General features: G+C 41.5%; 1 protein-coding gene across 4 annotated transcripts in view; it reads left to right on the top strand.

Annotated features, from left to right (window-relative positions):
* LOC149289985 (septin-2) overlaps window positions 1-13,122 on the top strand; it is a 69,334-nt gene that overhangs the window by 42,684 nt on the left and 13,528 nt on the right. For 2 of the 4 annotated variants that reach the window (XM_089489728.1, XM_089489730.1), the window contains 2 exons: window positions 1,022-1,079; window positions 11,664-11,754. In XM_089489728.1, coding sequence (XP_089345854.1) covers window positions 1,022-1,079; window positions 11,664-11,732 — 127 coding nt within the window. In that variant the 3' untranslated portion in view covers window positions 11,733-11,754. Of the gene's footprint in view, window positions 1-1,021; window positions 1,080-7,201; window positions 7,274-8,269; window positions 8,302-11,663; window positions 11,755-13,122 lie in introns of those variants that run through there. The other 2 variants (XM_089489731.1, XM_089489732.1) reach the window with 2 other exon arrangements.

Below are 13,122 nucleotides of genomic sequence, written 5' to 3'. Positions count from 1 at the left end.
ACAGAATGACACTTCAACTCATCTCCTGCCCGATACTCTTCCTTTGCTGGGAGAGTGGATCATTGTCAGTTCAACTGAACTGGAAGGGCTATGATCCCCTGTTGCACCCATTGTGCACCCTCAGAATCTACTGGGAAGCTTTGGGAAAGATTGTGAGCAGACATTTAGGTGACACAGATAGCTGGGGGAGAAAGAACTCCACTACCAACACATTTGATCTCATGAAAATCAAGGGGTCCTTGGAGCCCACACATTTATAGTGTGTGTTTGTGGAGGCTTGGCAAATTGTCTGTGTAGGCAATTATCCAAGCCACTCTTCCCATAGTGTCTGAACTCCGAGGACCTCCAAAACCAGGCGCTCCCGAAAAAGGTTGTTCAGACCTGGCAAACACCTCTTGTCATGGTTGCTGCTATTCTGGTACTTTTGAAAGAGTTGAGATGGTGAAGCTGCTTGTGAAGCAGCCCATTCCATCAGTGGTGTGCTGCAAGAGGATCCTGGTTCTTATCTTAGCTATATTTTGAATGCACAGTCAGCTCTTCCTTTCCACGGGCTTGCCATCCGCAGATGACCTGGCCCTGTTCTCCTTAATGGCGGCACATGCACGTGCTGCACCAATGTGGGTGTGTGCATGTTGCGCCATCATTAAGGAGAATGGGACTTGAGGTCCTGCCAAATTTGCCAACTGCAGGGGGGTCCGAAGTGAACCCCCTGAGGATACAAAGGGACGAATGTATTAAAATATGGTGAACATCATAATATCACCCTTTATTTTCATTGCAGTTTGATTTCTCAGCTACAGTATTTTACTTTTACAAGTGCCTACTATCCCATGTCTTATTTAGACCCTAACTTTAATGGTTTATACTTAATTACTAGATCCTAGCTTTTCAAAAGGTTTGCTGTAATTCTTATCGTTTCTCAGAACAGCTGTCAGTTTAATTATTTCTTCCAAATCATAGCTTTTTCAATGAAACCTTTTCTTTCTCTGCCTCTAATACATGTCTGTCTTATGTCTGCCAGGCCTGTTGAGGAAGAAGTTGTAGACAAGGATAGAATCCTTCAGCAGAAGGAAGCTGAGGTAAGATCACAAGCAATATCATGCTTGCAAACCATCTTCATAATAATGCAGGGATGGCTGTGTTGACCATAAAACAAAATCCAAAATACACATTGCAGTAAAAGATCTGTTAGGACAACCAAAAGACATAAATTACATTGTGCTAGCTTTCAAAGCCTATTAGCTTCTCCATCAGGCAGTGATGGTTAAAAAGTCATGCAAGGGAAGCAAAGGGATTGTGTCAGAGTCAGAGGTCTGCATCTTGCTTGATGTTGGATGGTTTTGAGGGAGAGGCAATGCAGACAGCAAGGTTTCCAAGCCCCATGGCCATGACACGCCTGGGAACAAAGGCAGTGAAAGAAATGCAATAAAATTGTTTTTTGTGGGTTTTTCGGGCTATGTGGCCATGTTCTAGAAGATGCCAGCCACAACTGCTGGCGAAACATCAGGAAGAAAATCTTCTAGAACATGGCCATATAGCCCGAAAAACCCATAAAAACCCATGGATGCCGGCCATGAAAGCCTTCGACTTCACAATAAAATTGTCCTTCTCCATTGGCAGCAGCAAAACACCTCCTTTTGAGAACAGTCTTTGCCTCTGAATGTAGAGAGATCTTGTAGCACCTCTGAGACTAACTGAAAAAAAGAGGTTGGCAGCATGAGCGTTCCTAGACTTAAGTCTACTTCCTCACATGCATTTGGAGGGAGTAGACTTAAGTCTAGGAAAGCTCATACTGCCAAATTCTTTATTCCACTTAGTCTCAAAGGTGCTACAAGATCTCTCTACATACTGATTCTACAGACTAATATGGCTATATATTTGAATTCTATATCTTTGCCTGTGTTTGGTGTGGGGCTGCAGGCCACTTTGTTGACAGAGTACAATGAGTCTCTTAGGAAGCTTCTGTTCAGTGAGGTCTGGAGATGAATTGAGACATTGTAACAGGCACAGCATGTGAATAGGAGCCAAACTGAGATCACTTTACCTTACGCCAGGAGGAGCACCCATCAGAAAATAATGTCCCTCTAGGTTAGGATTTAATATTTAACTTCAGTATCTTCACATTTAAAAAAAAAATGGCAAGTAGTCGTGTGGTCATGAAACAAAACCCAAAATGTACATTGTGGTGATATCTTAGGGCAACCAACAGGCACAAAATACATCACACTAGCTTTTAAAGACTATTGGCTTCTCCAGGGAAAGCAAAGCAGCAGACCACAAATATGTCTCCTACTTGAGGTGTTTCTTTAAGGTGGTGATTAAGCTGGTCTTGAGGGAGGGAGCTAGTACTGACAGTGCAAGATGCAAATTCATTTTGAGGACAAGCAGCAGTGCTAATAATAATAATAATAATAATATGATTTATTTCTATTCCACTTTTTTCATGAAATCAAAGCAGATTACAACCCAAGCATTAGATACAAAGTATACTCCCCACCAATTAAAACTTAACTAACATAATAATAATAATTAAGCAGAATAAGTATAGAAAATACAGTGGCTACTGCTTTTTCTGTCACTGTCCACCCTGAAAGTATAATAAACCACCGCCTCATCCTGCTTCTATTTAATAAGCAAGTATCTAGCACCCACTGCTGGCTACATCTAGTTGGCACAGCTATACTTCTGAGGAAGGAACTGGCAAAACCACCTCTGGGTGGGTGTTCCTTGCCTAAGAAAATCCTATGGAATTCTTGGGGTCACCATAAGTCAATAGGTGACTTGTAGGCCTATACTCTACTCTACTCTACTCTATTCTACTCTACTAAATAATAAATAAATAATTTCTCCCATCTTCCATTTTTTTAGTCATATCAGATGAAACCATTCTGACAATAGTTTACCAAATCTTTAATAAATATTTCTCTTACAGTCGGCCCTCCGTATGCACGGATTTTCTGTCCACGGATTCAAGCATCCATAGCTTGAATATATATATATATATTCCCAAAAGCAAACCTTGATTTTGGGAATATATATATATATATTCCCAAAAGCAAACCTTGATTTTGCCATTTTTATAAAAGTCACCATTTTACTATCCATTACATTTAGTGGGGCTTGAACATCCACAGGTTTTGGTATCCATGGTGGGTCCTGGAACCAAAGCCCAGCGGATACCATGGGTCCACTGTAATTTGAATATCAAATGACACTGATCATTCCTCCTTTTCTCTTCTGTTCGTATTCCTAATTCTTCCTTTTGATTCTTGTGGAAATAATTGGATTTAGCATGCTAAAATTGTTTTTAAAAAGCACGCTGTAGTCCATCCTAATACGAAGGCTTAAGGCTGGTTATGTTATGAGAGAAAGAAATGTCTGTATGGGAATGGCAAAAGAAAAATGTAATATTTATTTATTCATTTAAATCCAGTCATTTCCTAGGTGTGTATTCTCCCAATAACCCTTTGAGTTACTTTATTTATTCAGCTAGGGCAAGGTAGAATGAGAGAGGGAGACTGGTCCATAATCACCTAGTAAGCCTTGTAGGCAAGTGGGAATTTGTAGCCAGAGCGCCCTGGTTCTAGTATCCAACATTCTGTTCAGTGCAACAAGTTGGCTTTTAAATATTTCTATGCCTGCATTCCAATCATTGTAGTTAGCCTCTTTTCAAAACCTTGGAGTGGGTCACCATTTCCCTTCCCTTTTATAATTGTGTGAAATTGTAGTAATACTTCAGTATGAGATAGGGCACAATGAAAACATTCTGCATTTTGAAATGTTTTGTTGATTACAGTAGGTTGTTAGGAAAGTAAGAAAAGTAATAGTGTCTTGCATGCACGAAAAACAAAATGCATAGATATAGGATGGGGGACACGTGGCTGAATGAGACTACATGTGAAAGGGATCTAGGAGTCCAAGTAGACCACAAGATAAACATAAGTCAACAGTGCAATGTGGCAGCTAAAAAGGCCAATGCAATTTTAGGCTGCATCAATAGAAGTATAGTGTCTAGATCAAGGGAAGTAATAGTGCCACTCTATTCTGCTTTAGTCAGGCCCCACCTGGAATACTGCGTCCAGTTTTGGGCACCACAGTTCAAAAAGGACATTGAGAGACTGGACTAGTTGTCCAAAGGAGGGCAACTAAAATGGTGAAGGGTATGGAAACCATGTCCTATGAAGAACGACTTAGGAAGCTGGGGATGTTTAGCCTGGAGAAGAGAAGGTTAAGAGGTGATATGATAGCTCTGTTTAAATATTTGAAGGGATGTCATATTGAGGAGGGAACAAGCTTGTTTTCTGCTGCTCCAGAGAATAGGAAACGGAGCAATGGATGGAAGCTCCAGGAAAGGAGATTCTGCCTCAACATTAGGAGGAACTTCCTGACAGTAAGGGCTGTATGGCAGTGGAACACACTCCTTCCTTGGAGTGCAGTGGAGTCTCCTTTCCTGGAGATCTTTAAACAGAGGTTGGATGGCCATCTGTTGGGGATGCTTTGATTGTAATTTCAGTTGGATGGCCCTTGTGGTCTCTTCCAACTCTATGATTATGTTAGACCGTAAAAGTTTTGTCTAGCAGAGCCCACTTTATTAGCAGCACGGAGAACCATCCTGATTTGGCAGGTATATATACATATGGGCACTGAGAACAGTTTGAACACTGAGGTCAGGATGACAATCTGGGAGAAAGTTTTCCAAAAGTGGAAAGGGATTCATGGTGTTTCCAGACAGGCTTTTATTGTGCAATAACCCCACAATTTTTCAAGGATTGTTTTCAGTGGCTGATCCTCCCATTTTTCCTCATTGCTTCTTTGGTCCTTTTTTCTTATCACCAGAAATATTGGTGAATCCTCCCTCCACTTGAGACAACTCTGCACTGCACACTGGCAGGTATAGGTATATACTGTATGGTATAGGTGGCCACTCTTGACACTTTCTTGCACTGTAGAGAATCGCCACTGTTGGTGACAGTACTACCAGTGGCTGCCGAATTTCAGTGGTTGTGATGTGATCCCTTGTTCATTCTGCAGGTCCAGTGTTCCCCCAAACTTTCAGAGCTGACCACCCCTGGTTTAGACAGTCAGCGCCTACTGGGATTTGCCTGTGCTAAACAGCTCCCATAAAGTTGCAGAGGATTAGACGGAAGCAGCAGGAAAAACAAATTTGTTTTAAACTTCAACTGTCTGTTGACCCGTAGAGATGAAGCAGCTTTGCTTAGTCTCTTGTAGATAAAGTGGCACAATCTCTTTATCTCCAAAGCATAGTCTGTTGAGGACTCAAGCAGGGGAGGATTGGAGGGGTGGGGGCAAGGCAGAGGAAATGGGCTTACATTCCTTGGCTTTTGCTGAGAACACAAACATCAGTTTCCCCTTTTCTTCCTACAATCTGAGCAGCAATTGTGCTTGAGGTTCTATTTACAGATTGCTAAGGGCTTCATTCCATCAGGAGGAGTGAAGGCTTGAGGAGGTGCCAGGTTCATCATTATCAAGGCATCGCTGCTGCTAAATAATCATTCTGGATTTTTTGAAAGGACCCTGTCCTTGGGTGGTTGGAACTGTTAATCTCTCGGCTGCTTTCTTCAACCCCCTTACATCCCGGCTTCTGACATGTGCACATTTCTTTTTCCTTTGCTCAGACAGCTGGCTTCTGTTTTTTGAGCTGCCTCCACTCTCCTCCTTAGCTTCCTCTGGATGTAAAACTTTTATTTGGAAAGCAGACGGCTGTTACAGAAGGAAAGAGAGTAACATATCTGTTCAGTCATTTTTAGAAAGAGGGCTCCCAGGCTTATGCTGACTCCCACTTCGTGACAGCCTCACTATTAGAAGAGGATAGAAGAATGGATAGATAGAGAAAAATAGTAATATAGGTTGAGATTCCCTTATTCGGAAATCCAAAATACTCCAAAAAACAATTTTTCCATGGGTGGCTGATGGTTCAGTGTACACAAACTTTGTTTCATGCACAAAATGATTTAAAATATTGTATAAAATTACCTTCAGGCTATGTCCGTAAGGTGTATATGACACATAAATGAATTTTGTGTTTCGCCTTGGGTCCCATCTCCAAGATATCTTATTATGTACATATATGCAAATACAGGTATTCCAAAACCCTAAATCCAAAACACTTCTGGTCCCAAGCATTTCATATAAAGGATACTCAATCTGTACATGCCCACACAGTCTTCCAACTGGGGGTTGAACGTCATGCTTCCAAATTGGATTTTAATCCCCATTAGCTTTTATTGTCATCATCTTTTAATGTCATCATCTTCACCATCATTTTCATCTAATTTATATCTCACCTTTTCTCCAGTATTGTGACTCAAGGCAGCTTATAAAAGTTAAACAGGGTTTTACTGTGCCACCAGACACTGTCTGGTCTGGGTTGTTAGATGAGATTAGCTTTCTTCCTCCACTCCAGATTTACTAAGATTCTTTTATTATTCATTTATTGTTTTATGCTTCACATGTAAGACACCTGGAAATGCGTGTGTTGATTATTCCTATGAATTTCATAATATACTACTACTCATGTGGCTCTGCCTCAGTTGTTACTGTCTGCATTGGTGCTACTTTTATTCCCTTGGGGTGTCTGGATTTCACCTCGCCCAGGGAAGGTTTGGCCATGTTTCTTGAGGCACAGGCATGCTGTAGCTATTTGTGTTTGGACAATGTCAGCATTTCTCCATTTCCCATACTTCAGTTCACACCGTTTCCATTTTAGTGATTTTTTTAAATTAAAAAAAAGACATACCAAAACTTAAGGCGTATTTCAGTGCCTATTTGTTCAGGCAATTGTGTGTGTTAATTTCAATGATATGGATTTCTACATGCATTTTTTTAAAATTGAAGAACTACAGTGCCAAACAATTGCTTTTTAGTTTTCATGCTGGTCTGAGAAATGTTAATTCGGTGGGTGCACATTGTTCCCCTAGTAGCCGTAGTAGGCCACTTTTTTGTTTTGTGTCCATCATTAAATCCCCAAAAGTGGTGTGTCCACCCATTAACACTTGGGATCTTATGGCTGTCTAGATATTGTTGAACTCCAGTTCCCATCAGCCCCTACCATCCTAGTCATTGGTGAGGAAGGATAGAAATAGCATTTAATCAGTGAAAGGTCTCAAAAATCAGAATTGGACAGGATGATGCACTGAGATCTGAATATTTGTTTTCTCTTCCTTCCCTTTATACATTATAGCTCAAATCATGTGATTTTCCTCTGCTGTGTTTTTGAAAATGAAGTTCACAGTTTCAACCCCCCCAAAAACAGGTGCAGAAAAATAACTGACATCATCATCATCATCATCATCATCATCATTATTATCCCACCTTCCTCCCAGTACAGGGACTCTTTCTGGAGCAGCAAGAGGCATCTCTTAAAGGAAGAGTTGTTGTTAATAAATATGGTCTGTAATGTAATGAGCAGGACTGGATTGTGGTCATAATGATTTTTGTTTTTCCTGTTTGGTCTCGAAATCTTACGTTTTGCACTTTTATTTTTGATGCTACGGATTTATAAGCAAAACACAAGGCTATACTGTGATTAATGAACCACAAGAGGGCATTGTGTGGCCCAGACTTGCTCAATGCCTAATTCCCTAAGGGCTGATATATATGTAGATAATGTAGGAATTTGAGAAAGGCAGTGGGTAATATTTAACATGCAGCAGTTCACAGTGCAGGGCGACGAATATAAAAATTCAGTATGGGGTGAAATTATTATTCCACCATGGAAAAATCAGTACTGATAAGCGACATTTCAGAGCAGCGTACATGCTAACTTGTTATCGCAGACCCTGACTGGTGGGGATCAGGGTTTGCTATAAGAAACTAGCATGTTTTGTTTAATATTATATTGGTTTTACTAAGTTAATTGTTATTGTTGTTTTAATATTGATCTTTTCTTCCATTTTTCTCACAGTGAAACAAAGCATGCACATCCCAGGCAATCTGTTCAGTCCTGAATGTGCAACAACTCATATTGTGGTTTTTGCACTAATAAGGCATGTTTGTTTAGTTCTATCGCCTTGAAAGACAGGAGCAAGAAAGTACTGGATTCATTTGTGAGGCGTGCATGCAAATAAATAGTTAGGGATCCGAAGCAAAGTAAGTCCTCAAACCTGCAGATGATAATGAATAATACTTCAGTTCCAGTTGCTAGAGAGCGGGGAAAAACTGACTGTGCTTTCAGGAAAAATGGACCACAGCAGGCTCATAGATACTCACTGTCCTCCTGTAATCTGTTCTCTGTTTGTCTGTGTTCTAGTGGCTGGAGGTTAGCTGAACAAAACATAGCAGTTGTAGAGCCTATTCTTTATGTGAAGACGGCTCCAAGTTCAGTTGTTAACAGCTACAATGAAAAGGGATCTTAGACAGCTAGGTTGGGAAAGGCAAGGCTGCAGAAGTTTGGTGCCATTCAGAGGGAGTCACTTCTGGCCAAGATGGACCAAGTGTTTGATGCGGTAAGGCAGCTGCACATTTTCATGTTTGTGCCACACCTCAGCTTGGGGCCAGGGCAGGAATTTTTAATTTCCAAAGTAATTCCCATACCTGGTGTATTCCTGCCACCACCTTGTGTCTCTCAACTGTGTTGGACTACAATTTCCATCATTCACTGCTAGCAGGACAAGTACCATGCTTAGGCTCATTGCTGAACACTTTTGAATGATACCAGGTTGTGCTAGGGTGTTTGTATAGCAATGGACATGTCTGACATGTCATGTAAGGATTTTTCAAGCAGAGTGTCCCCTTCCCATATTGTTATTTTCTGGATAAACAGCAACTAAACACCATCCTCCTTTTATATTCAGCAGAGTCAAAATGAAGTGCATTCAAATAAAAACGACTGTTCATAAATAGCACAGAGCTAGGAGCTTGTCATGCTTGAGGAATGTGCCTGTTATGATGCCCAGAGAAGTCCCATGAAACAGAAAAGAGTTTCCCGCGGGAGACTTGAACAAAATAATCATTGCAGTTGGTTTGTGATAGTGCATGTGGGATTTCTGTTCTATATGCCTCAAGATTAGTGGCTATTTAAAAATACCTTGAATACCAAAGAGCGCATTTAGCATCGTGGGAACGTCTTCTCATTGCTAAAACAGCCTGAAATTCTCTTGGTCCTTCACCCTGCAGCCCCCTGGATTTGATGAGCCAAGAGGCAGCTATTTCTGTTTTGCTTCGTTTTAGTTGGCTAAATGGCCGGCTGGCTTTTCCTTTTTCCGTTGTGGACCTCAGATTCATCTGCTGGAGGAGATTTTGTTGTCACACAAGATGCTCAGTCAAAGCATACCCCCCAATCATAAAAATAGCTGCTTGGCACTTCTGTGCATATTGCGAAGGATGGGCTGTGCAAGATTGGACAATGCAGTTTGTTCAAGAGTCTGAATATGTATCCCTGTCAGAAATAATCCTAGCAAGAGTGGGACCAAAATGAGGCAGAAGATACACTCACCAGGTAGTAAACTGGTGCCAAAGTTGTATGTGTTGTGTTGTCTAGCCTGCATCCCATAAGCTAGCCTGCTAGACTTGTTGCCTTCTCTGTGTAGAGGACAGAGCACCTTTTTTTTTGCCTCAGGCAGCCAGATGTCTTGAACCAGCCATAATTCATATAGTTCTGGGATTTTCTTTATAAGCAAAAGACACAGCTCATGCCTTGGAAGAGCATGCAGTTTCACTCGAGATTAAAGATTGGAGTGACAAGGATAACAGAGCCATTGAAAAAAGGGAGGATTGGCAAGAAGTGGAGCAAGGATGGGAAATTTTTTCCAACCCAAGGGCCAAACTGAATTTCAGAAAAATTCTTGGGGGCTACATTCTAGTGGAGAGTGGCGCTAAATGCAGACCTGGAATATTGTGTCCATTTCTGGGCATCACAGTTCAAGAAGGATGTGGAGAAGCTGGAGAGTGTCCAGAAGAGGGTGACCAAAATGGTGAAAAGGTCTGGAAGCCACCAAACCCTATGCGGAGCAGTTTAGGGAGCTGGGTATGTCTAGTCTGGAGAAGAGACGGTTAAGAGGTGACATGATAGCCATGTTTAAATATTTGAAGGGATGTCATATTGAGGATGGCGCAAGCTTGTTTTCTGCTGCTTCAGAGAATAGGACATGGAGCAATGGATTTAAACTACAGGAAAAGAGATTCCATCTAAAATTAGGAAGAACTTCCTAATAATATGAGCTGTTCAACAGTGGAATATTTTGCCATGGAGAGTGGTGGATTCTCCTTCTTTGGAGGTTTTTCAACAGAGGCTGGATGGCCATCTTTCAGGAGAGCGTTAATTGTGTATTCCTGCATGGCAGAATAGAGTTGGACCTTGAGGTCTCATCGAACTCTAGGATTCTATGAGAAGGGTTGGGTCAGGAAGCCTGCATATTCTAGCCTAAGCCTTAGGAGAGTCATTCCTACCTTTTAGAACTAGAAAGGTGGTGAGTACAAAAGCTGGGAAACCACCAAACAGTCATGTCCTGGAAGGTGACATGACTGGGGAACCCCATCTGGGAAAGCCCAGGAGGGCCAGATTTGGTCTCAGGCCCTGAAGTTCTCCACTCTTTCAATAGAGATTTGGGGGTCATGAGCTCTGTGCCACCCCATGGCCTCAGAAACCAAGCCGTTGTCCATCCTCCTGGATGTGTCAGGTTTTAAACCAGGCTGCATGGTTTAATCCTCCTTTGGCCAGTTGCTGCTTGACTTGGGGTGAAGTGGGGGAAGGGAGAAGAAATTCACATTCTGCTGCAAAGATTTAAGAGAGGCCCTTCCTTTCCTCCTGGCTGAAGTATATGGCACAAGGCAGCAACGTTTCACTTCTGCCCATGGAATGTAGGGCAAGCCACCACCCTGGAACACTTTGGTTGCTGCTGCCAAGCTAATGGGTTTAAGTGATCTTGTAAGTTTTGAGGCAGCACTGAAGACAAAATGCTCATCCGCAAGCCTTCCAGCTGAAGGGGAACCTTTCCAAGGGGTTGTGTTAATTCAACCTTGTTTGTTGGAGCCGAAATGAGTGCATGGATAATTCAAGAAACAGAATGGTGTAGTGACTAGAACAGCCACCTGTAACTATGTTGGTTTCCAGATGTATTGGACAGCAACATTCATCACCTCAGCCTACATATCTGGGGATGATGGAGACTGTGGTCCAAGACATCTGAAATGAGCTGCGTTGGAGGAGTCCAGGGTAAGGGCTTGGGCTCTGACTCGGGAGATGCACAGTGACAGCTGCCTGGGACAATTTGGATTTTGGTTTTCTGAAATGAAATTGTTGGTTTGTGTCAGTTACTTTCTCCATATCCTGTTTCTATAATGTCCTGGGAATTGTGGCTGGAGAAGGGACTGGAATTCTTTTCTTTTCCCACCCAGGGACCACCATTTGACTGAATATTTATTTATTTACTGGATTTATATCTTCATGCACGATTGCAACTAAAGTGGCTCACAATAGCAAATGACAGGGCATCTAAAAATAGATTAATAAAAATTATAGTAAAATGCAAGAAATGATAGTGGTAGGAAAATGATCCCTTTCTGTCTTTCTCCCCACTGAGAAGACACTGCTGAGCTAAAGCAAACCATGTAACCTATGCAGTTTGGTTTTTTTTTTTTTTAAATTACCCTAGGCATTTAAATGTAATTTTAACATTTGTGATTATTATTATTTTTTGGCACAGTTACGTCGCATGCAGGAGATGATTGCGCAGATGCAAGCCCAGATGAGGATGAAGCCCAGCGACGAATGAGAAGTTAACCGGGTTGTTGACGGTAGGTCTGACTTCATGTTTTGGAGGTTTGAGCTTAGGAAGGGTTTGGTGTTCTGTACTTCCAGAAAAAATATTTTAAAAAACTAAAGGAAACAGGCTGCCGTTACTCAAGAAATCAAGAGCAACAGCACTGGGCGAGCAGAAGAATGACTATGCTGGCTGTTTGGTGTCTGTGAGAAAAACAAAACAGTAAAATCAGATTTGGATTCCAGTTTTCTGTAATAAGTGCACTTGTACAGAATGCCTGTGGTCCTTGGGACCGTAGTGCTACATCTGCAGCTTGCAAAATGAATTGTGCCTGAAGGCCTGTTCTGGTTTCAGAAAGGTACACTTCTCATGCTTTCCCTCAACTGTCGGGAAAAAAAGGACTGTATGACATTTGTTCCTGCTAAGTACTTAGATTTTAAGACACTACCTTTGGTTTGCTTGTCTGCTGGAATGTATAGTCTGAGTAAAATGACTTTTGTTCGGCTTACACCATGGGCCTATTTCAGAAGCTAAGCAAGGTCAGGCTTGGTTAGCACTTGGAGAGGAGATCACCAAACAATAATACCAGGGATCTCGAGGTAGGAAGAAATCCTGCCTCTGTAATCCAGAGTTTTTTTGCCTTGGTATAAGGCAGTGTCCTATTATTCGGTGTACTTTGGACCTATGGACCAAGTATGAATTGGCAACATTCCAGCCCTAAGCAGGCAGTTTTGTTACCTCTGTTTGAACATTTACTTGCTGTGTTGGTATTAAACATAAATATGACCCTTTTACATTCTTGCAAAGACCCTAATTTTTAACAGATTGCTTTCTACCTTTAAGAGAACCAAATTTTGCACATTTATCCTGAGCGAAATAGTTGATGTGATCTATGAATGTGCAGCCACCTCAAGATATCTTGTTTAAAGAGCAGCAGCAAATGTCTCCCCAGTACCAAAGCTTGTTTTGGTAAATGTGGCAGAAAATCCTACCAGTACTCCTCCAGTCTTTGGCAGTGAAAACAAACAAAACAAAGCTCCATGAACAACGGTATGCTGCTCTTTCATGACACCCAAAATCTTCTGCTTGAGTTGATCTCTTTACCTTCTCCAGTGGTAGAACCAAAAACATCTGTAACCATGGTCTCTGCTAGACCATCACAAACGTGTCTCATTTCAAAGTGCTTTGTCAAGGCTCTGCCTTGCTTTTACTTTGACTTTTACTATATGATGAGGAACAGAAACTTGATTTTTTAAAAAAGCAAATAGATTGGTACATAATTTTTTAAAGTTGATTTTTAGGCATTTTCTGTCATGGAAAACGAAACTCATCCCCTTAGAACTGTAGCAAGGAACTAGCTAAGGCTCAGCTGAAACTCTGTTTAAGACATCTTTGATGGCAT

The sequence above is a fragment of the Sceloporus occidentalis genome, unplaced genomic scaffold, assembly GCF_023333645.1.
Source record: "Sceloporus occidentalis isolate IW3139 unplaced genomic scaffold, rSceOcc1.0.p SCAF_41, whole genome shotgun sequence".
Lineage (NCBI taxonomy): Eukaryota > Metazoa > Chordata > Lepidosauria > Squamata > Phrynosomatidae > Sceloporus > Sceloporus occidentalis.
This window is presented reverse-complemented; position numbering and strand designations above follow the sequence as displayed.